Source organism: Hermetia illucens, chromosome 4 (genome assembly GCF_905115235.1).
Source record: "Hermetia illucens chromosome 4, iHerIll2.2.curated.20191125, whole genome shotgun sequence".
Lineage (NCBI taxonomy): Eukaryota > Metazoa > Arthropoda > Insecta > Diptera > Stratiomyidae > Hermetia > Hermetia illucens.
In genome coordinates, this window is record NC_051852.1 from 115693789 (window position 1) to 115718198 (window position 24410).

General features: G+C 37.0%; 1 protein-coding gene across 1 annotated transcript in view; it reads left to right on the forward strand.

The window, feature by feature from the left end:
- LOC119653635 (cofilin/actin-depolymerizing factor homolog) overlaps positions 1-19437 on the forward strand; it is a 40321-nt gene extending 20884 nt beyond the window's left edge. Inside the window, exons 2-4 of the mRNA XM_038058416.1 lie at positions 8547-8737; positions 14636-14741; positions 18665-19437. Coding sequence (XP_037914344.1) covers positions 8547-8737; positions 14636-14741; positions 18665-18811 — 444 coding nt within the window. The 3' untranslated portion in view covers positions 18812-19437. The remainder of the gene's footprint in view (positions 1-8546; positions 8738-14635; positions 14742-18664) is intronic.
- The last annotated feature ends 4973 nt before the right edge of the window (positions 19438-24410 follow it).

Consider the following 24410-nt stretch of genomic DNA (forward strand, 5'->3'; position numbering starts at 1 on the left):
GCGTATGGGGCTATCCGGCCAGCAAGATAGCGGAGAACATCTTATAGATGGTAATCAGCAACGTGATACCTCTATAATTGCTACACTGTGTGATATCTCTCTTTTTATGTATGGGGCAGGTAATGCCCATTTACCAGTCATCAGGCATTGATTCGCTGTCTCACACCTTGAGCACAAGTTGATAAACCACTTGGTGTAGTTGGTCGCCTCCATATTTAACCAATTCGGCTGTAATTCCATCGGCTCCTGGCGACTTATGATTTTTAAGCCGATGAATTGCACGGACTGTTTCTTCTATACTTGGTGGTGGCTGTGGAAGGCTTCATCCTGCTGACTTATTGGTAAAACTTTCGTGCCTGTTGATTCTCCCAGGCTTCCTTTTTCCATCTGTGAAGTCGATCCTCCGCTCGCCGAAGTTTGCCTCTTTGGTATGGGCCAATTATGTTTTGGGCATATGGGGCTATCCAGTCTAGCAAGATAAATGGTACTCAGCAAAGTGATACCTCTACAATTGCTGCACTGTGTGATATTTCCCTTTTTATGTATGAGACAAATAATGTCTCTTTGCCAGTCATCAGGCATTGATTCGCTGTCCAACATCTTGAGCACAAGTTGATGAACCGCTTGGTGTAATTGATCGCCTCCATATTTAACCAATTCGGCTGTAATTCCATCGGCTCCTGGCGACTCTTTTTGCGGCTGGGGTCAAGTATGTTTGTGGCCGTATTTATGATAACGTTGTTCAGGTGATTGTGAAGATCATTTGTTCATGCTTCATCCAGGATTTCTGTTGACTGCGATAGTCATGTAAACATTTTCGGGAAAGACGGCGATTTTGCAAAATTAAAATGATTAAGTATTCCGTTCCATTCTAAAAGTTAGTATCCTAGCTATCATTTCAAGGGATGAAGGATATTTAAATGCCAAGATAAGATTTTCACTGTTATGAAAAAATAGTGTCCAATCTTTTGCTATTCTCTTATGGCTAGATATCTATCTGTAACACTAAATTTTCATTGTATTTTAATTTCTTTCATACAGATAAATACAAAAGGCAAAATGATTCATTTCATTTGCAAAAAATTAATTTCAATTGAAAGGCGGTCATCTGTCGTAAAGCTGTTCCACTTATTATAAAAAGTGTAAAATGACCGCCTATTAAAAATAGATAGTTACAGCAAATAGGTACACGTCATTGAACCGTCTCGATTTAAAATTAGCGGTTGGCTGCTTGCAGTACGATTAAAAACATTCTGCATTTCCTCTGTGGCGTGTTATCTGCTGAATGTTTGCTGAACATGTATTTAGTGGCAGCTGTAGAAGAGAAAAAGCGCACAGTGATGACTGTTTCGGCTATGATTCATCACTGTGTGCTTCTGCACTTCCTGCATGATTTCGAGTATTTTACTACATAGTTTTGCAAAAGCAGGTAATTTATATAAGGCCGAGTAGTGGCAATCTGCTCAAGTCTAGCGTGTATATGAATTTTCCCGAGGAGGAAAAGTGTTTAGGTTCGATGTGCTTGGTCCTAAGTTGGGTGTTCATTTTTGTATCATGACTAAACGAAAGCGTCGAGATAATGAGCTGTTCGTGGAACAATCGTTCGGCATAAAATTAAAAAGTGATTCAAGTGTAATCTCATCCTCACAATCTACCAAATATGGTAGCGGCAATAGTGAAGCATTTCATCCCCAGTCCATGAGATAATTTCGCGTTACTCATCTTAATTAATGAGATTTCTAGCCTCGATTTCTCAGAGTCTGTGGGGCTCATTGACTATGCTAGATCTCTCATAGGAAGGAAAAGTTGATATAAAAGTGGGAAAGCATTCGCCTTTTAGTCCGAGGAGCAGCGCACAACTAAAATGCTCCATACGGCAATGATATGAATCGTGTAGAGAGGAAACTCTAACACAATACCATATATGGACATCGAAATCGTGTACAGTCATCAACCGGTAAAATTGGGGAAAACAGAGAGCTATCTCTTTTCGCCGCAATGCTTTCAAAATAGGAATAGGTTGAATTGAAACGCGATAAACGTACTATTTTGCCGGTACTTCCATACATTTGCCGGTTTAACCGACTTTACATCTCCACGACTTCTCGTTCAAGAGCTGATTCATAATGATTCGAGTGTACCCCAACGTGAACCGGCTGCCGGCTGATCTCTTTCTTTCAAATTGTTGGAGTTGCTAAATTGCCGGAAAGTTGTCATGCTCGTCGTAGTCATCTAATTGCGGCGCATACGTGAATCGGCAAAATAGTCGGTTAGAAGCATTCAAAAGCAACGTCGAGAACGTACACAATTATTGAACTGAAAAGAGGGGGATTTACTCACTCCCATTGTGGGAAAGAAGCTGTAGCGGCTTTTTGTCGAGCATGTTTCATGCGCACTTGGGCATAGTACTCTCGCCCCTTAATGATACCAGTCGAACTAATTGCACAACCCCAAGTACACACACAGTAGCGAAACACATGTGGAGACCGATGACGAAACGCCGAGTAAATTGCATATTTTTCATTCATTCAACGGTGTCATGAAAGAAGTTTAATGGATAGCTGGTTATGTTTGAAATATGCTAGATGTACGTGTCGATCGGGCACAAAATTGAAAATATAATTCAAGGGTCAGTGTTCGCACAAATACTGGTTGGCTTTGAAAGTTCGTCAAAAAGACGATCTGGCTGCTAAAATTCATGGGACGGCCCATATATGGTATGCTTTCACCATTTAATTTGATTTTAATTGAAGTAAGTGAGACTTTCCTTATTTAGCGGTTTCATATCCTTCGACCCAGACTAAAGAATGTATGCATATTCATAACTCGTTCGATAAAGGCTCTAGGACGTGACTAAACATCACGTTATTGTTTAAATAGTGAACAGTAGTAATTTAAGAATTTTGAGTTTGATTTCTATGATTAAGTTGAAGTTAAAATTGCGTTAAGAAGGGCACAACTGGTCCCCCAAAATGCGCATATGCTATAAATAAATTTAATCCAATCTTGGGGAAAAATACCGCATTAACTGTGGAGATAACGAAATTAGAGGGAAAGTCTAAAATAAAATAGAACAAAAAAGTAAATATATTGGAGTAAGCAAGAAAACGATGTAGCTGGCTTTAATCAAAGTCTTTAAATGTAAGTCTATGAAAAAAAAATCTTTTTCGGCCTAAATTTCTTGGAAGCCTCATCGCGCACTGAAAAGGCAACCAATGGCTCTCGAAATACTGTATATTCGTAAGTTCAATAACAATTTTTATCCAGAAGATAAACTATTTTAACAGTAAGATGCATATTCAAGGCTTTCGTTGAAATGTACAAGGAATTTATCTTGTTTTCAAGGAAATTCAGTTTCCCATCCCATTGGCTACAAAGAGAAAAATATAACTAGAAGTCAAACACATTTAATTTGTTAAAAGCACCGAAACAGAACTTTCTATCCTTACCTCGATTTTGTCAAATATCCCTGTCGCTATGCCAGATTATTCATACTTTCTTCTTATATGGTGTGGATCCAGTTAAATGGAAAGCACATCAATTGTGGAGAAAATCTTTCACGTTTTTCTCTTTCTGGGAAAAATACACAAGTCTATCAAAAATTTGACTATTATTTTGTCCAGGGCAGAGACATACGTTTCTCCCTAAATCGCTAACCTTTATGCAGTCTTTATCTTTGCTTGAACAAGGTTTACAAATATTAAGGAATCTATTTAAAGGAAAAATATTCTGGCTTATATGTAAAGCAAATAATTTTATTAGTTGTTGTTTATTTTGAAATTGTAATTTTGACACTACCAGCCCTGGCAATTGAAAGCTGGAAAAATATCCAAAACTTATACCCGAATTGGTTGTTATGTTCCTCCCTACACTTCAATATTTGGAGCTTGAAAAATTCACAAGTAGTCGTGACGAAGCCAATGTGTACTTGGTGTGGTATACTATATAGCGAGGTAGTTTTGCTTGTTCACATAAACGCACTGTAGGTAGCATTTTTGTTACTGTACGATGTACTTCATATTACTCAATATCATTTTGACTTCTTGACCATAACTCGTTCAATATTTTTGTATGCATTTGCCATTGGCTTATGTGTCCTGCATTCCCTAACAACCTTACCAGTAGAAACATCTATAATTTGTGGATCAACCTCAGCATGCGACAATTCCATTTATCGGTGCAGCAACTGGGAGTCGATCGTTCTGTTGCGTTTTCGAATATAATTGTTCTCATCAGCTTTGTTTGTCAATAATTTCGTTTTATTTAAAGATTCAAAGCCCAGGTAACAGATACTATTATGTACTACTCATTATATGCAAATGCATATAAAAAAGTTGTTTTTTCCTCCTCATTTCCAAACAAAAATTACTCAAGAATTCATTCGATTTAGCAGTAGTATCTTTATGTTCAGATAAAGAGACCGACTTGTCAAATGCGTCGCCGTCTTCTTTGGTCAATCATCTTCCAATCCTTCCATCTCTCGCAGTTGGAACAACAATATTCGAAAATTCGGTGAAAATTTTCTTGAAGAAATATAGTGAAAGCGCTGCGCTAAAAATACTGCCTGTTCGAATAATTTTCATTTCGGTGCAAAAAGGAATCTGATAAGGCAAATTTCGGAGAAAAAGCTTCAGGCGGTATGATTATCTTATTCATTTACCTGAGACTGGTAACCAGTTTGATTCTATATTGCCTTAAAATGCTCTAGTGGGAGTTGACATCTTCGCGAATGTTCAAAGTTTGATTAATTCCAACAAAATACAGATTGTGTTCCAAAACTAATTATTTTGTTTTAAAGTAATTTATCGAACAGATTTGCACGATCACTGAAAAATTCTTCAAAGTACTGTCCTTGGGCCTCTACACATTTTTCCAGGGACTTTGTCATCATCGGTACGCGCCCTGGAAGGTGTTTTCGGGGACCTCTCGCAAAGTCTTTGTCACGATTGATTGAATCTCTTCTGTAGACGAAAATCGTTGCCTTAATCCGAGGGAACAAAAAGAAGTCTGCTGGGACGACGTCAGGACTATAGGAGGGATGGGGCAGCGTTGGCGCTGGTGTTTAGCCAGCGCGTTGTCGTGATGGAATTTCCACGTAGCGGAAATGTCTTTTCTTATCCTGATGTTCCTTCTTCGAAGGCTTTCCAGCACATCCAAGTAGCAGGTAGCGTTTAACTGTCTGTCCTTGAGGATCACACTTCTAATGGACCACTCGTTTACTGTCAAAAACAACAACAACAATTAACATTGTTTTTGACTTTTGATTTGTTCATTCTTGCCTTTTCAGACTTGGGTGGTCTGGTCGGTGTACTACTCAGAGCTTTGCCGTTGTTTATGGATCGTATTGAAAAGTCCGGGTTTGTCCAAAAAATAAGGTTCGATTTCAATACGATGCAAAAGTTGACTTGAAATCGCCGATATTTTTTCGTGGTACGATCGCGCAGATTTTTACAATAACTGGCGTCCTCTCGCTTTTACAGTTTGAAGAGCATTGCGACCGGCTCCACGGCAGGTTAGAGTCCCTCCAAGTAGTTTAATCTCACTCCGACCAATAGAAGCGGCTCGGCAAATTCAACTGCATTACTTTTGGAATGCACCCTGTATTTTTGTACTTCACTTTGTGTAGTAAAAGTAATTTAAATGACCGATTCTTGTCATCTTCGTCATATGTGTAAGAACAACCAAACCAATCGCTTTCACCTCTATTGTTTGTTTTCGAGTTCCACCAGCGTCAAACGAAAGATTTTCATTATTGGCTACGAAATAAAGGAGTGAGGGAACACAAATTTAAAGTGTGAGGAGACCCATTCTCATGAACAATCCAACCGAAATATCTTGAAAAAATCAAAAAAGTACCCATTTGCGGAATGTAGGTACCTAAATATATCCCGATATTCACTTAAATAAAGTTAATTAAAATGATAATATTACATGTTTAAAATTTAGTGGAAAGCCTCTCTAAGCTCATTTTCAGAGTACAATCCAATTCTGTAGTAACATAATATAGGTCTTGATTCTGGCAAGTTTGATGGGAATCCTACCATTATTCGTAAGATTATTACACATCAAAATTATCATTTTTCCACGTGAATAAGTAACTGAACCTTTGAAAAAAACATTGGACAAAATTTGAAAATGTTGCTCTTTACGACCTTCTCTATAGATAGGCTTGTCTCACGTTGCAATACAGTGGTTTGGTAATCATCCTCAAGGTCGCATCGCGGTTGATGTGCTGTATGGTACTAAAGCGGTGTCCTTTAAACCCATGAATACGTGGGCGTATAACGGTAGTGAATTTCCTTGCCGTAATTCTGTTTTCCAGATTCTTTCGATCAGAGCAAGTCTTATTAAAAGTGACTGATTGATTCTAAGAGGAAAGGAAACAGTGAGCATCATTTTGCCAATCGAATGAAACTGTTTTCCTTTTTTTGGGGCATGAGGATAGTCTTTCGTGCGGTTAAGTGTGATGGCATGATCTTATCGAGATTCCAGCTTTTGTAGTGATTTTCCTGACTATCAATCGCTGCTTTGATACACAGTAGCATTGATTTTGGTTGTGAGTCGTTAGTTGAGATGGAGGACCTTCATAGTCGATTATTATGTTCCACTGGCTTTGACATGGGTAAACCTCTAATAGCACTGTACAAGTAAAAGCGCCTATAAATCAATGGAATCAACCAAAAGTTCGAAGGTTGATAAGAAAGTTCGATTGAATTTTACACAAAAATTCATGTTATTTTACAATTTTTCAATCGAGTCGGATAACGTAATTAAACATTGTGATAATCAATACAAACAGGGCGATACCTTCAAAACAATTTGTATTTCAATAACTGCTCGAGGTATAAATAAACGAAAAATAACAGGCTGTACATGTAGTTATAATTGAAATCGTTTATGAGATGAATTAAAAAAAGAGAAAGGTTCCGCCATGAAAATGATGATAATTGTTCTTAATTGAGCTAATTCCCTACAAATATATTGAGATCTCTTGAAATAATCTCTAGTGTTGTCAGCAAAAACGACGGAACATTTATCAGTTCGACAATGCTTTTCATCTTATCAATGCGAGTACTACTGCAAATATATAAAGTCATATGATAAGAAATTTGTGCAAGTCACAAATGGTTACTTTTCTTCTTTACTAGGAAATCACTTTGGTTTTTGTCGAGCGAATATGCAGAAGTCGATTTATTATGCAGTTTGGAGATTGTTCCGCATTAGTCATTTCAAAAGTCGAACCTCTAAAAAGCTATTTTCCAACAATTTGACTCATATCTTTATTATTCATTATCACTCAGCTACTTGGAAATCAGGTGATTTTCGTTGGAATTTTAAATGCAATAAACTTTATTCACTAAGATTTCCTTGGAAATTATCATTTCTATTCAATATGGAATGAATTTTTTGTGATTCGAATTCTTGTAATTTCAGAAGCAAACAAAACCGAAATTATAAAGTAACATTCAAGACCATACAGAAATTTAATCTCCATTTTCCACCTGCTCCATTTTCCATGAAGTGCATAATTTATTGAAACGAATTCATTGGTTCACATTGAGTCGATTGCAAAGGCAGAGTTGCTGTTAGGCTATTCGATTTGACAAGTGGCATCAATCCATGATCTTGAAGATGAGAGCTTTCGGTCCATTAATTATCTTCTGGAGGTTATTGCACTTATTGATAAAACCTCACGTTTAGCCACTTCAAACGTATGATGAGTGTCTATTAATTTACTGGGTACATAAAATGGATATTATATTCAAGAATGCTATACTCTTAAGTGTTCAACCGAGATTTATCTTATTTTAATTTGATGATTATTTCCAATTTCTTTCGCTTTTTACATTTCTTCTGCGGCAAAATATTGATTTTGTGCCAAGATTATCATATTTTTAGAATACCAAGCATGAAAGTGATCTGTTTGTCCTTTTGATTTACACATTTGCAGAAAAGTTTCTTAAACAGTCTTCACCGTAGTCACCAGCAAACGATTCGCTGTTGATTCTTTAAAGGCTGTAAAAGTGAAGCTTGACCTTTGCAAGGTAACAACGTTGAACATACGAATTCAATGTTGACAACAAGCTAAGGCACAGGCTAAACACTATTATGCAGATCTAAATCACTTTAATCAATCTCTCCTAAATTATTCGTTATTTTCGGAAGCGAATCAAACCAGTAGAAGTATCGCAAGTTGACGTTCACTGCGAAGCTCTATGTCAATTACTCAAATAGCTTGGTGGGCAGCATATCGGCCTGAAATACTTAGGCCTCCAGTTCAAATCTCTCAAACAGTCTCTGTTTACACTATAGCAGCAACTGAAACAGTGTTACTGCTTTGTCTAGAAGGCTGTAAGATTATCAAATTCTTAGACTTTGTTACCAGTCTTGAGACACAACACTTGAGCATTGGTAAACTCGCTAAGATACATTTCAAATATTTTTGTTATACTTATATGCCGCTGTCTGAATTATTACTCGTTTCTTATATATCAAATAAATGTTTGAATGCATCCCATAACTTTTATATTCCTTAATTTTTTCAGGCATCAGGAGTAACTGTTTCCGATGTCTGTAAGACAACGTATGAAGAAATCAAAAAGGACAAGAAACATCGTTATGTTATTTTCTACATCCGTGATGAGAAACAAATCGATGTTGAAGTAATTGGTGATCGTAATGCTGAATATGATCAATTTTTGGATGATATTCAAAAGGGTGGACCAGGAGAATGTCGGTAAGTTGCTTTTTAAATGAGATAAAATTATTTGGCTCTCTCAAAAATGTACATTAGTTTGAAATTTTCGACGAAATATATGAAAGCAATTTGATTGACGTGGTCAATGTCGATTTTCATACATTTTTTCCGTCGTTTCTTAATAATAAAAACAAAGTGGCAGATTAATTTTATTATGGTAACGTTGATTTAGGGTTTGGTTTGCTTCTATAAAATTTATAGATTTGTCTTAAACAGTGATCATATAATTAATTCTTTACAAATACCACAAGATATTTAGAAGCAAATACTGTATGTATGCTTCCTAAGAGAACGTTTTTATGGTTAATTTTAGTTTGTATTGCCAATTTTCAATTTATTCGCTTTGTTGGTTTGATCACCTATAAATAAACCCAAATTGTAAACAAATTGATAGGAAAAGACGTAAAATATTCGAAATTATAGCAGAATTGCCTAACGTGTCGAAACCAAGAAGAAATGTAAAGCGAAAAGAGTAAAATTTATCATTGAGGCCTTCCTTAAAAAATGGAGTCGATTATTGGTAGATGAAGATATAAATATGTACTGATCGAAGACCGTGCGATGGTTGGGGTAGTTGTTCAGGTTCTTTATATTGTTCAGAATCCCGGCCGCAGTCTGAATGTTGGTGACTGTTTAAACGGACCTACTAAGGGCTAGTACTATGGTTTTTTTTTTTATTTTCTTTCAGTATATCTAACCATTACTTTCATATGTGGGCAACCATTTTACGATTTCTAGATTAGATAACGATACGATAACGTTGGGATAATCTATTCAGTGAAAAATGTAGCCGACCACATTTACGATAAATGCAAAAAAACGAATAAATTATTTCTCTATAAACTTATTTAATAGAAGAATTTTAATAAAACAATAATATACGCTTAAAATTACAAAATGACCTAGTTCGGCAGCGATGCATAAAGCGGCAATTCTTCAAACGTGCTGAAATATAGAAAAATTTTCTCAAAACTCGCCACGATGGAACCATGTTGAAGCATCCAATCCGCTGAAGTGCTTTTGGCAACACGGAAATACGATATCTTCAAGCATGGTGCGGCCTTGCAGTTCTTGATTGATTTTGACCCCTTGATCGAGAAAAACATTCATGATCGAAAAGTGACTGACGGTTTCGTCCTGGGCGGAGGCAACTCATCAGGCGTTGACGCTTCCCTGAGAGCAGCGTGACCAAAAGTGGCTGTAGGCGGTACTTGCTCCTTTACGTATAATCGTAAACATGATACGGGTGCGAATTGCCTTTGTATTCAGACCCAAACTAGCCCGAAGCGGAATTATTTTGTTTGAGAATTGAGGGAATTCTAAGTCCGCATCCAGTTCATGTTGGACCGGACCAATTGGGAAGGAACTTTCTTCCACATTTGTGGTCCACGGACCCCTCTTTGCCTTGGACGAAACCTTCAGTAATTTTTGAAAACTATTAGGCATTTATCTCAAACAAGTCGGGAAACTGGAAGTTGATTTCAGGTATGAAAGGTTTTGTGTATTGCTTATATAATCATATTTGAAGGAAAAGATTGATTTCGAAGATAGTTTCCTTTATTGGCTTATTGTGTGAAAATATATGCGTTTTTTTTTCTCTGTAAAACGAACTTGAAAGCGACAAATTGTTAGTGGCTTTGAAGGAAGCAGATAAATTAACTGTTGCTAAACTATTAAAGAGGTTCAACGAGGAAGAATTCAGTCCCTAGGTTCTGTTGTGGAAATTGATTTCTGGGTTCACACCAGAATAGTCAAAAATCAGAATTCGATGAGAATTGACAAATACAAAAAATTTAATAAACCGTTTGCAAGAAGAGCGAAAGATCGCTCTTGACATCAAGAACCAGATTTTCACCTTCGGGTCGGTTTCGTGCCTTTAGTTGCGTATTCAATGAATTATTCACTGGGAATTGTCGTCACAGCTCATTACCATCTCGAGGGTAGCGTTGAAAAAAAAATGTTCTGGTGAATAGAGATAACGTCATATGGGGGTGTATCAAAGATAAGCCGGAATGATTTTTTTAAGGTTCCGAAGGGGTCTTATACCTGGAAAGGATTGATGTGAAGGTAGCCTGTATTTTTATCAAAAAGGTTGGACCGACCGTACACGTGTCCGTGGAGCAAAGAATTATTATTAAGTTTTTGGCCAGGGAGGGAATGAATCTGATTGAAATTTCTTAACGATTGCGCACACAGTTCGGGGGAAATACCCTTACAAACACCCAAGTATTTGCGTAGCATAAGGAATTCTTTGTAGGATGTGTAAAAATTTAGAATCTAAGCCAACCGCCGCCTAAGGGCGAGTGTTCCCGGCAAGCAGTCCACAGGAAAATATAACAAAATTCGCCAATGGCCGTATTCGAAATCGTTGCGGAAGTCAACATAAATTATGGAAACTTGGGTGCACCATTATACCCGATTCGAAACAGACCAGGATGGAGTGGAGAAAGAGTGCGTGATTGCCAACATGTAAGGTAATGGCAATTGTTTTTTTTTTATCGGAAGTTCGACGCACTATTAATGCTGGAAGCCGCGAGGTTGGCATTTCGGCGAAAAAAGAAGACAAATCCGTTATAAGCGTGATTCGTAATGATGGCAACGAAAGATCTCACGTAGCCAACGCAACGAAACCAAAAATTAGAGTCCCTTTGGCTAGGGAACATCCTCCCTGCAGTCCGGGTTTGTCTCCTTGCGATTTCCATCTTTTTAGATCACTAAAAGAAGCGCTTGAAGGAAAGTGATTTGACGACGACGCGGCAGCCAGTGCGCCAGTGGTTTCAAGAGCGTCCAATGAAATTTTATAGCTACGGGATTCAAGATGAGTTGGCAGCAGTTAGTCTAACCCTTGTTCTTTCCTGACTTCAGTGGAGATGAAAGCAAGTCATGTTAGACGGGAATTATCTTTTGCATTAAAAAAATGGAAAACAAATTACAGGTTTCAATCTAATTAATTGGAAGCTGTACATGTTAAAAATCAAAGGAAGATTAAAAACATCACAATCACATTAGCCTACGCCACAGTTCAAAATATAGTAAGGAGAAATAAAGATTAACGAACTGTAAAAAGAAAGCAGGCGAAATATTGTATGGACTTTCGATCGAGTTCTCTAAACATCAACTTAACGTTGATGATCGATGGGAAACTGTATAAGATACTAAACAGGAGTCAGTAGGAAAATTAGAGAGAAATTAGCATTTAGGGAAGGTGCTAGCAGGTGGATATCAGACTTATAATATCTATCCACCAGAAACAATAAAATGTTCGAATTACAGGAGCATTACCTTCCTATCTACCACATATATAGTTCTGTCGGAAGTTATTAGTAATAGATTTTATATGGGAGCGGTGCTTATCAGTGCCAACGATTAACAAATTTTTGTTTTACGACATACCATGGGAAAAGGCAAACAATCGATATCAATATATTTATTTATTGACTTTACCTAGGCATTAGATTGTGTGCAAAAACAGCGCGACATCGACGGTGCCAGAAAACTTCGATTTGCTCAAAAAGTTATCACGATTGACTAAGATGACCTTGCGAAATTGCCAGGCAAAGGTCTTCATTCAAAAACACGTATCGGAAATTTGCGATGTTATCTGGATTAAGACAAAGAGCTCAGATCTTCACAACAATTTACCGCTTGGTGGTATGGTTTTTCCTCCTTTTAATTGTTGGGTTATATTGCCGACTTGCATCGCTGGGGGCATGCCATTGATGCCCTAAAATAAAAGTTCAATTAAAATATGGGTAACAAGGGAGGGGGTCTGCATAATTTTCATAATGAGCCTGTGTAGATAACACGGCCCTCAGTCTCGGCGATATGATCTCGAAAAAGGGAACCTAGGAGGCTAGTTACGAATAAATCAGCAAAATCAAGTACCGCTAAGCTTTCAAGATCGATATCAAATTTTCGCTCTCAAAACGCTACAACAGCCAGTTATTGGAGAGTTAACTCAATGCAAGAAGTTATCCCAAAAATTAACATGAGCCGCTAACAAAGCGAATTTTAACTTTTCAAACATTTTTAAAAGAAATCATTTTCGAAGAGTTGTACTGCTCCATGGTACGACTAGTACAGGCTGCGGCGCTGAAACATGGGCAGTGATAGTTGCAGATAAAATCTCCTATGAATGTTTGAAAAGGAAGTCTTGAGGCGAATCTTTAGGCCTAAGAAGAATGAATTCGGACGCTGTTTCCTGATCAAACCAACAGCTGCAAATGTTTATCGACTGCGAAGTATGGTTTATTAGAACGAACCAAAGCTCATTACGATAATAGTAATAAAATTGCGAGGTGAATTTTATTTATAATATGAATGTGAAAAAAAAGCAATACCGCTCTTGTATCCACCTAGGTCTTTTCCCGAGCCGGATAACAATTGCATCCAAGTGTCCAAGTCCGTTTTGAGGAGCACCTGAAATCGATAAGCAATCGAAAAAGATTATTACCAGATGATGATTGTGAAGAGATATTATTTGAAACTTATTTTAATACAACTTTGTAGAAAGTCTTACATTGTAGTTTGAGTTCTAATCATCGCTAAATAGCATCTCACAGTGTTTTGGACACAATATTGTATAGAACCCATAAATTTGAAGCAAATTGAATTCGAATTCAGAACCTTCGTTAAAAACTATTCTATAATTCTCAGCTGAAATAAAAAGTGTGTACAGTCTACCTTCCACTTTTTGCTACTTTACAGTAACGACTGGATGCTTTGTTCAATTCATAATTGCGAATGCGTTTCACTGAATCAATTATCCGCAATGTAAATGTGTAATAGCCGCGGACAAAACCAAACATGGGAAAAATAGTTTCTTGTTTTTCATGTTCCGCTGGCTCGAACCAATGGCTTCTGATCTATTGCCATACTCAACTCCTCTGACTGGGTCCTTGCGGGAAACATCATTCCAATCGACATACATATAATTACGGAATAGCAACGACAAAAAGACAAATTGTCATGGGAAACGACATATGTATCTTATTTGAAGACTGAAATCCCTATTAGATAGTTTATTTTTTTTTAACATCAATTTTTGATGTTTGGCCACTAATGCTGTCGAGAATGGTCTGTATTTCGTATAATTGCTTTAGGAGATTAGCAAACCGGTCTGTGACATATGCTCGCTTGGAGGGCATGTGTAGGAAAGAACGACTATGAGTGTTGAAGATGCACACTAGTATTTATGTAGGACAAGTGTATACGTTGTAGTTGCCAATCAGATCAGATAAAGATTTTTGATTAAGTTTATGGTGTTGTTATGTTGTTATGTATGTGACAGCCGGTCTTTTAGGAGGTCCTTCGGCTTCTTGACGTAAATCCAGAAAATTCAATTCAAATAAAACGTAAACGTGGGACATTATCCTTAATGTATAACTGCAGTTGTTTTGTGAATAGTTGTGTTATTAAGTACATATTTGGAAAATATTTTATTCCACGTACTAGTCAATGGATAATAGTATACAGGGTACAGATACATGGATTGTATGACATCCAGTTAGGTTCTTATTACTGTAATTATTTTTTCCAAACGCGAACATAGACATCCATGATACAATCAAAATTAAACCCGACGAAAAAGCTCTGGAGGCTGATACTCAACCCCTTCGCAATCGCACTGATTTCCTTCTAATACTCTAGAACAATATTACGTAGCCCGAGTTATATCAGCGGAAGCTTCAAAACGTGTCAATAGTCCTATAGGTTCCGGATTTCCCTAACCTGCTCCATATAATCAAAGTAAAAACCATTCCAAAGCGAACACCTTTATGTGTGCACAACTTTACAAAGAGAGCAGTTGACCATTGTTAATTTTATACAATGAACAAGTTTTTCCATTTATTAAATTTTCTATATTTCCTCTTTCAGATATGGCCTGTTTGATTTCGAATATATGCATCAATGTCAGGGCACGTCAGAAAGCTCGAAGAAACAGAAACTTTTCTTAATGTCATGGTGCCCAGACACTGCTAAGGTAAGTTCTCGTCAATTATGCACATTCGCGTATTTCAATGAAACTGTAATGTGGCTAATAATAAACTCGCAATGTAAAATTTAGTCTAAATGTGGTGGCATTTGTCTATTTTTTCTTTTGTTCAAAGATTTTGTAGATACATGTTCATTTAATTTGTGTTGTGTAAATCAGTTCAATCGTTTCCTGATGACTTCCACTATCGATGAAGTGATTCATTGAGAATTGAACTGTACATTAAAAATAGCACATCTAAAGATTACCACCTAGTTCAGTTTTAGTTTACTATTTGAACGAGGGCATTCAACTTTAGATACAGATGCACGCACGATATTATGTTTTGTACGGTATTAGATGTTGAGTTGGATAGAGGAAAATGTGTATGAACGAATTTCCTGTTGCTTTCTGTTGTTTTGCATTTTATCTTGCATCCTGCCAACATTTTAATTGAAAGTATTCTGTCGTGTTGTTTCTGTTGTTAATTTTAGATTGCTTGTTTAAAGATTTTATTATTGTGTATTAGCTTCCACAAGTGAGCAAAACGGCAGTCATTTGTGAATATCAAAGTAGGGGCATATAACTTTGACCAAAAAAATAGTAGTGAGGATTTCAAGTATTAAACCCCAAGCGAAGTTTGTATGTAAAAAGAAAATGCATCCGTAGCTTAATGTCGAACAAATGGGCAAAGTAATAGCATCTCAATAGTACAATAAATTTAGCAATTAACAGAGGAAAAAGTACAAAATGTGTATGTCTTTAAAATTTAAAATTTATTATCTGGCACTGATTGTACCATTTTCGATAGCTTCTACATAGTGAGGAGGTTGACCTCGATAACTTAATGATATTTCAAAAGTAGTAGGATTTCTAAGCTCCATTTCTCTGACATTTGTTCCAATTTCTTGCTTCCGAAATATCAACGGCGTCGCAGATACAGAATGATCTCTCAACTACGACCTTTCGTTATTGAAAAGAGTTTATGATTGGTTTCTGGGATGTACGCACGTTCGACAACGGATTGAGACCCTCCAGAATGCTTTATTTCTTCCCAACCAAGCAAATACTCCGCTGATATAGGCTGGACTTCCTGGGCTTAACTAAAGTGAGATAATGATAGTTTGGAGGGTATTCTTCTCGCGCTTCTGTAAAGCCTAGTGGTTGTAGACACGAATTCATTTCCGGACTGATGGTGACATCAAGGCTTGCGAAGTCGGTTTCTAGCAGGGCCCTTGACTGACGCGATTTCAATGTTGATTAAGAAGCATCACACACATCCCCCATTGTGCACGCAACTATACTTAGTTTAGGAGGATTTCTCCGTGACATTTGTGGTGCTGATGGGTGGTCTGAATATCAAGCTGTGAGGAGGAGACATAGTAGCCTCTTGATGACCTTAACAAGCTGAACTTTTTGTAGATTTCTACAACTTTGTGCACCTCGTCATCTAATCAGACCGAAGATGTCGTACTCAGTAATAGATTTAGGAGTTGTCTTCTGAATGTGCGTACCAAAAGAGCTTCTGACATCAACTGTCGTCCAGCAATGTGAAGATTTTATTGTTGCGCATACGACGCAAAATCTGAACAGTCCGGGCTAGAAAATAGATGGGCCGCTATAAAGTGTCTTTAGCGGATGAAATTGTTGGTCATGTTCCACAAGAATATCACAAGACCTGGCTGATGCGGAAACGTGAAGGCGGATCAATAGTCTAAGGGAGCTGTGAAGTCTGTTTATGTCTATGAGTGAGGGTAAGCTGGAACTTCGGTATTGTGAAAAGGAAGGGATTTGAAGGCATTCGTCATTGCTTTGGTGAAGGAAGCAGAAACTACGCAAATAGGAACAATCTCGCTATTATATATCACATTGCGAAAGACCTTACATGCGTTTGTAAATTTTTCGATGGTCCTGTTAATGATGTTAATGAGAAGTCTACTCTCATCCAGCTGCTGGGCAGCTGAAGAGGTTGAAGGAACATTTCACAATTCCGAATTGTATACTATCGGCGAATTTCGCCCTCTTGTGGATGATATGGCAAGACATCGTAATATGCGAATACAGACTGATCCTTGAAGCAGAAATGAAATTATTGTATTAACCGACCTTGACAGTTTCCCTGCAAATCCTTTCGGTATACTACTTATAGTTTCTGCAGAGTTGTAGATTCCATTCGTTTCCAAATGTTGAAAATTTGAGATCATCTCAAATGAGTGGAAGAAAAGAGTAATTGCTAAGGTTCCGAAGAAGAGCCTCCTGCTTCCTGCTTCTTGTTATTGCGAAGATAATAAAATCATCGTAGGTGGCATAAAACTGTAGCTTGATTAACAAAGAACAGGCTGGTTTCCGCTCCGAATCTTCCTGCGTCGACCACATTAACATCTTTCGGAACTTTGCGGAACAATGTATTTAACTTTCTTTTCGGCGATTTCGAGAAAGCTTTCGTCAACGTATAGAGGGATTGATCTGGATTGTTTCACACAAAGCGACATATGACGGCGTAAAATGCTGGTGCCCCATGGATCTTGACATTTTGCTATTTGCATTAATAGGCGTCGCATTGTAGTGTTATACATTTTGGATATGTATCTAGGACGCGGTATTTCTGCCAACGGAACTAGAAATGATAAATCCATTTTCGTTGTTTTGTTTAAAATATGAAAATCGGTATTGCAAAACCAACCCCAAGTTTCCATTGTTCTGTACCGCATAGCATAACATAGTTACATCACTATTACTTGAAAGCCCCATGCTCCCAAGTTACATCGCTATTACTTGAAAGCCCCATGCTTCCATAAATTCATATCTACATCGTGTAACTGGGGCACTCTGGTCTGAGACAATAATAAATGAAGAATTTCGCTGGTGTACGAGCCCAGATACTATGAATTGCAGGTTAATTAATTGCAAGACGAAAAGGGAATTTCAGTGAGTCAACATGTGCCTTCCAGCCTAATGGTTGGTCAAGCATCTTAATAGTTATTCCCTTCGCACGCGAAAATCTGGTTTGTATAAATTTTAAGAAACTTCAGTAACAATTTCGCTTTTGTTTCGAAGCTCGACGGATCCTTTTCTTTGACAAACGCCATAGAAAAATCCAAGATTAGGACGAATAAGTTTTCTTCTTCAATTCGATATATTGCAATATTCAAAAATTCAAATCTATAACCGAAAACTCCCACCAAATTTCAGGTGTGGATAATATTTTTTCTATGCTTTCTACAGGGGGGCTATGGATATTTCTATCCTGTAGGATGGTAGGTACGATCATGCTCTATACTGTAGGCTATATTCTGCAAAATTTGGTGATTCTTGGATGAACTTAAGGGGGGTTTTCCTGCAATTACTAAAAACTATAGTAATGTACTATTATTAACTTTACTTGAACAGATATCGGTATGGAGGGTATTTCGGAGGCTAGGCACCATATAGTGGCAGCCTCCTGATTTTTTTCAGATTTTTCGGTTAAGTAGTTTCTGAGAATGAGTCCGTTAAATGAATGATCACTTTCAATCACCCGCACTCCCCACTTTTCTAATAAATGTAAAAACTAAGACCAGCTTCAAAAATTACTAATCGAGACCTCTAATGATATCTCACATGACTATATTTGATGAAAAAAAATTTACACCCCCCTTTTGCATGTATGGGGACCCCCTTAAATTTGACGTAAAAGGATGTAATTCATTATGTGCGTGAGCGTCCACAGTTCCCACCTTTTTACCGAATTGGGTATCAATCGCTACAACGCTACAGACAGACAGCAAACCGGTTTTGAGTTTACACAAAACCTTAAAACAGAGGGTGCTATATTACTATTTTTTGGTCAGAGTTGTACGTACCTGGAAAAGCAACAGAGCATGGCTCTATTTTTAATTCTTCCTTCGCTCAGTAAAATATGTCTAATATTGAAATAAATTTTATAATTTCAGGTTAAAAAGAAGATGTTGTACTCAAGCTCTTTCGATGCCTTGAAGAAATCCTTGGTCGGAGTTCAAAAGTATATCCAAGCTACTGATCTCTCCGAAGCCTCACGAGAAGCTGTAGAGGAAAAACTTCGCGCCACAGATCGTCAATAAAATAAAAACAATACAATACATACAAGAAGAACTTTAATAAAAAATACACAATATTTATAAATAAACTAAACAAATAAAAAAACAACAAAAACAGAAAACCAATATAATTATTAATGATTGCAATTTAAAGAAAGCAAAATGAACATTAAGAAATATAACTTTTTTTAAGCAAAGTAAACAATTTTCAGAAGAAAACAACAAATATATTCTTACTCTTGTATAAAAAGGTAAAGAACTAAGAAAATTCAATAAAAACGAATTACTTTCAAACGAAAATATCGTAAGCATCCGCTTTATAAAATATATTTCATAGTGAGAAATATTTTTGGGGGACATAAATAAGAACAAGAAAGACTTTTCTAGTGTGACCCCTGTTGTTTGACTCAATCAGGACAACTATGTAAATTGCATCATGGTGCGAAGTGTGTTTAGTTTGAGAGACGCGGCCAACACACTTTCGAGTCTTTACCATTTTTTTTATCTCGTTTCCTTTTTTGTACATTTTTATTTTCCTATTTCTCTGATCCTTTGAACAAAAGGTTTTTTTGAATAGCTTGGACTTGAACAATTTCTGCATGTACGTTTTTTTAGAAATAAAACTTGAATAATTTATTTTCGGACGAATACGTTTTCTTGTGAATTTCATTCGAGTGCAATGCTTTAGATGCTAAATTCCTTTCCCCCGTTAGAGTTAAATTGTGTAGATTCAATGATTGCTAAAGATGATGGGAAGAGAGTGGCAAAAAGGTATCCAGATTGTGAATAATTGGAAGATGCGTTCGTCAACCGTTTAATTTGTTGAAACTCTACAAAAAATCACAATTAAGCCGTCTATATTTGACATTGGATAAAGGAAAAACAAATTTCGATATCGATCTTTAAAAGATTGTGAATTTCATTGATTAATTAATTTTATTTGCACTTCATTCGAAGTCAGTTTTTGCGAACCCATATGAGTCGTGTAATAACGTTTTTCGTGAAAATTGATTTCGTAAAATGGGCTGAATTGATAATTTATTTATTATTTTTTTTTCCCCCATTTTTCACTGAAAAAGATGGATAGAGTTTTAGAGTATAGTTATAATTCACGCACACAATAAGGATTCGAACTGGGTTCATACATGTTCATGTTGAGTTGTACAAACTAAATGTGAGTTGGGAAGTATTTTTCCCATGGTTCTTGCCTCTTACATAGTTTTGTAATGATTTAAAATCAATTTCCGTCTGGTTTTCAAAACTTTCAATACTCTCCAGTTATTTCAGTTTCTCTGCTGTAAAATATTACAAGATCGTTCAATGATAATTTCTCAATGAATGTAGGTAAATGGATTGTCCATTGCATATACAGAAAGAACATGGAAAATAACAAATTTAGTGAAAAGATTAAGTCTTTGTAATTAAACCTTAACATCCTCGTCATCGGAACATTTTTGATAGCATACATTTAACTAAAAACAGCAACAGAAAACTAAAGTCGCGTGTAAGCTCTTGTATTTATACATAATGAAAATATTGAATAAAAACGACAAATAAAAGGAAGGACTTAAATAAATTAATGGAAAGACAAATGGGTTATTGAACTTGCCATTTTATTGAGATTCTAATCCTGTGGAAAAGATTTTGGAAAACTGATGAAGAGGAACTGAATAGTCAATTTTAGGAATTTATTTCATATCTTTCTCAACATCATTCTGTACGATATTAACGTAATTCTTAGAAACTTGAAACAAGAGAACTGGTAATGAGGTCATATATTTTGGCAATCACAATAAGCTGTGCGGCTAGAGTATTATTTAAGATAAAAGCTTCCTTTCGGCCTTTGTTCTGTTCTTTAAAGGGATAGCGATGATCATCATCGACGGCACAAAAAACGGGCTTCCGGTCTAGGCCTGCCTTAATAAGGAACTCTAGACATCCCGGTTTTGCGCCGACGTCCTCCGCTAATTCGATATCCCTAAAAGCTATCAGGCATCCTGTCCTATGCCAGCGCTCCATCTCAGGCATGGTCTGCCTCGTCTTCTTTCTCTACCGTAGATGTTGCACTTATAGACTTTTCGGGCTGGGTTTTATCCACAACCTAGTCATGGTATCGCTCATAGATTTTGTCGTTATTTAGGCTACGGAATCATTCATTCTCATGTAAGGGACTAACCAATTTTCGGAGGATTCTTGTCTCGAACGCAGCCCAAGATCTCGCGCCGATCACCGCCTGCTCGATCTGAATGAAGGCAAATTGTACGGGTCGTTCTTCCTATGATGTCGATATCGTCAACATAAACCAGTAGTTGAGTGGATTTACAAAGGATGGTGCCTCTCGCATTTACCTCAGCATTACGGATCGCTTTTGAGAAGATCACGTTAAAAAGGACGCATAATTGGGCATCCCGACCTAGCAACATAAGGGAGAATGTCCTGTGGATGGTACTCAGCAACGTAATCCTCTGTGATTGCTGCACTGCGTGATATCTCCCTTTTTATGTATGAGACAGCTAATGCCTCGTTGTCAGTCGTCAGGAATTGATTCGCTGTCTCAGACCTTGAGTTTCATTTGATGAATCGCTTGCTGTAGTGGGTGCCTCCTTATTTAACCAGTTCGGTTATAATTCCATCGGCTTCTGACGACTTATGATTTTTAAGCCGATGAATTGCACGGACTGTTTCTTCTATGCTTACTGGTGGTAGTATTTGTCCGTGGTCTTCAATTGGCGGGACCTTCAAACTGGAAGATGTTCCGATATTCAACCCATTGTTCCAATATGCCCATTCTGTCGGAAATCAGATTTGGTGGTTGTATCAGCTAATACCACTGACACAATGTAAAACCTTTGTCTCCGTTTAACATTGGAAGCCATAAGCAAGGCAACCACTTATTTTGAATTTAATTTATAAGCATTCGTTGATGCGTCGATCATAAGGCTAAGGTATTCGAGATACATAAGTGGCACGTCACTAACAGAAATGGTCTTATCAAAGTTGTTCGTTAGAAACTCTTATCTGTCTCGAATGAACAATATATCAAAGAAGTAACATGAAAAGTGGCAGCTGCACTTCCTGAAACCAAATTTAATGTATTTTGGTCATTATTTCGAAACTAAAACCCCTCCGTGGCGGTAAGGCGCACATCGATGCTATATAACTTTTGTTTCTTATGCCACCCTCTACCTCCACCCTAAATTTCATGTCAATGGGTCTTTACTGAAAGAATTCGGAGGTCGTAACCGATTTTCAGCTTTAATGACTGGACTATTATCTGTCTATGACCAACTGATTTCGGCCGTGAAAAGCAACAGTCCAATTTTATAGGATATTCCGAAGAATGATATATATCTAATGTTATGATAAACAATAGATAATAATTTTTCATTTGGGAATGAGTTGTCCTGAGCCCGCCATCCACTTAATGGCGGACGGGAGAAGCGTTGAGGTAGCGTCTGATGAGATCGCCTGTCCTGCGACCGAAACCGTCAAAGCCAAATACATAAAAATAGGTAGATTGAAGAGCGCTGCTTTTAAGTGTCTCCCTACTGCAGGTACTGATACTTTCTTATTTTCTGATCCAACTTAATTGAATTTTTCAGATTTTTAGTCTGGACAGTATGCTTGAGTCAATCCTAGAGATCTGTAATTGACAGCATCAAGCGCCACGTATTTTAGCTACTTTAAATTTATGATACGAGTAGATGTGGGAAAAAGCTGTTCCAGCAGAGGCAGTACATTAAGGCTTAGGAGTTCAGTTATACGGCTTGATAGAAGGTGAATCATCATCGTCAATAATGGCATTATATTACAATAAGCGAACATCGAGTGCTTTAAATTTAGATACATAATTTTCATTTCCTTTTCCTTAATGCTGATTTTCCCCAAGATTACCTTCATAGTTAGCATCTTGTGAAATTTTGAGAAGTAAGGGACCTCGACTTAAGCATCGATTATGTTACAATCATAAAGTCTAAGTATGTTTGCGTCACATCTAACATTTTATGAAAACTACTTCCTGAAACCTCTAGGCAGTTCTTGGTCATTCAAATTATAGTCGCCTATGTTCTTATTTATGGTGAGCAGAGACACCTTTGAAATGAAGTGTAAATCGCTTTTAGTATGCGTCAATAAAGCTTTCAAGATGATCTAATGTGGTACACACCTCCTTAGATTTTCCTATGTGGCCGTCTCCAGAAATCGATTTCTTGTTTTTTACATATTTTGAGAGGAGATAAGTTGAGGGAGAATACTGCGGAAATATTTCACGGAGATTCAAAATATTTACTGAACTACAGCGAATGGAATAACACGCGCCATGTTGACGTGCCTACAAAACGAAAACTTTCAAAGCGTTTTTCTCGAAATTAATTTTTTGTCAACTGGTGTGAAGTACAACTAAAATTCTATTGAACCGATCGGGCTGAACATTTGATACATTATTCTACACATCAGTAGCTCTCGGACCAGAGAGCATTTATATACTTTCGTTAATAGTTTCGAATTTACGTTTAACGAGCTTTAACTCAACCCATATTGCACTTACAGAAAAATGAAAAGATTCATTCATTGTTCTTAAATGTGCCTTGTTTCTGTTTCGTCTACATGAAATACATTGTTTTCGAGTTATTTGCGAAAAATCGTTTAAAAACATGCATTTTTCGAAGAAAAACGACGTGCTTGGACATGGATAACTCGAAAACTACTACTTGCACGAAAAATTTTCATAAAACATTTCTCGCTTAAAATTAACGATTTAATTGATTTCTGCGATTATTTCTAAAAAAACCATTCCCCGAGGGGGGAAAACACAATTTCAGCTGACACCAAACCAGTTATTAGGTCCCTTGCTCATTGTAACCAAGCCACAGATTTGCGTTTAGTTAAACAGTTAACTAGCCAATAAGTAGATATGATTGTGTGATTATGATTACAGTGGTTACGATTACACGACTACAATCGTAACCATGGCCTGGGATTAATTGTGTAATCACGAATTCATGTCCACTTGCATGATTACGATTTTGCCCATCTCTGAGTCGTGGTATGCTTACAACGATTTAAAGTTAATTTCCATCGAGACCCCTAACTGCCGATGTCGCAGGATTTTAGTAGTTGATAGGTGTGTTGAGCTTCTGAGTTGAATTTCTTGACTCAAAATTAGTGTAATCAAGGCTTTGTAGACCAATACTTTCATTTCCCGGTTGTAGGACGCTTCTTTAAAAGCGTGAATATTTCGAGACTCCGTTCTGATTTGTAACTCTTTCGTAATCTATCTAAATTATTCTAAAAATTTTCGTTCTAGTAGACTGAGGTCATGGATGAGTATGTCGTTAATTTCGAAGGGAGCAAACCTACAGGTTCAGCATGAAAGTGACGCGACAAGACTTGGTTTCTCTAGCTCTAATTCTCCCTCGTACCAAGTCATCTTTTAATATACAGTACTGAGCAAAAAAATCCGATCAGTAAGGAAATTTGATTTTTGAGAAAAAATATCGAGCTGATAAAAAAAGTAAATATGAGGGTTTTTGTGTATTGATATTTTGCATTAAAAATAGTTGTTGGAGAAAAAAAACGGTGTACAATTTTTCAAGAGGGACTTTTATTCAAAATTAGTCTACGT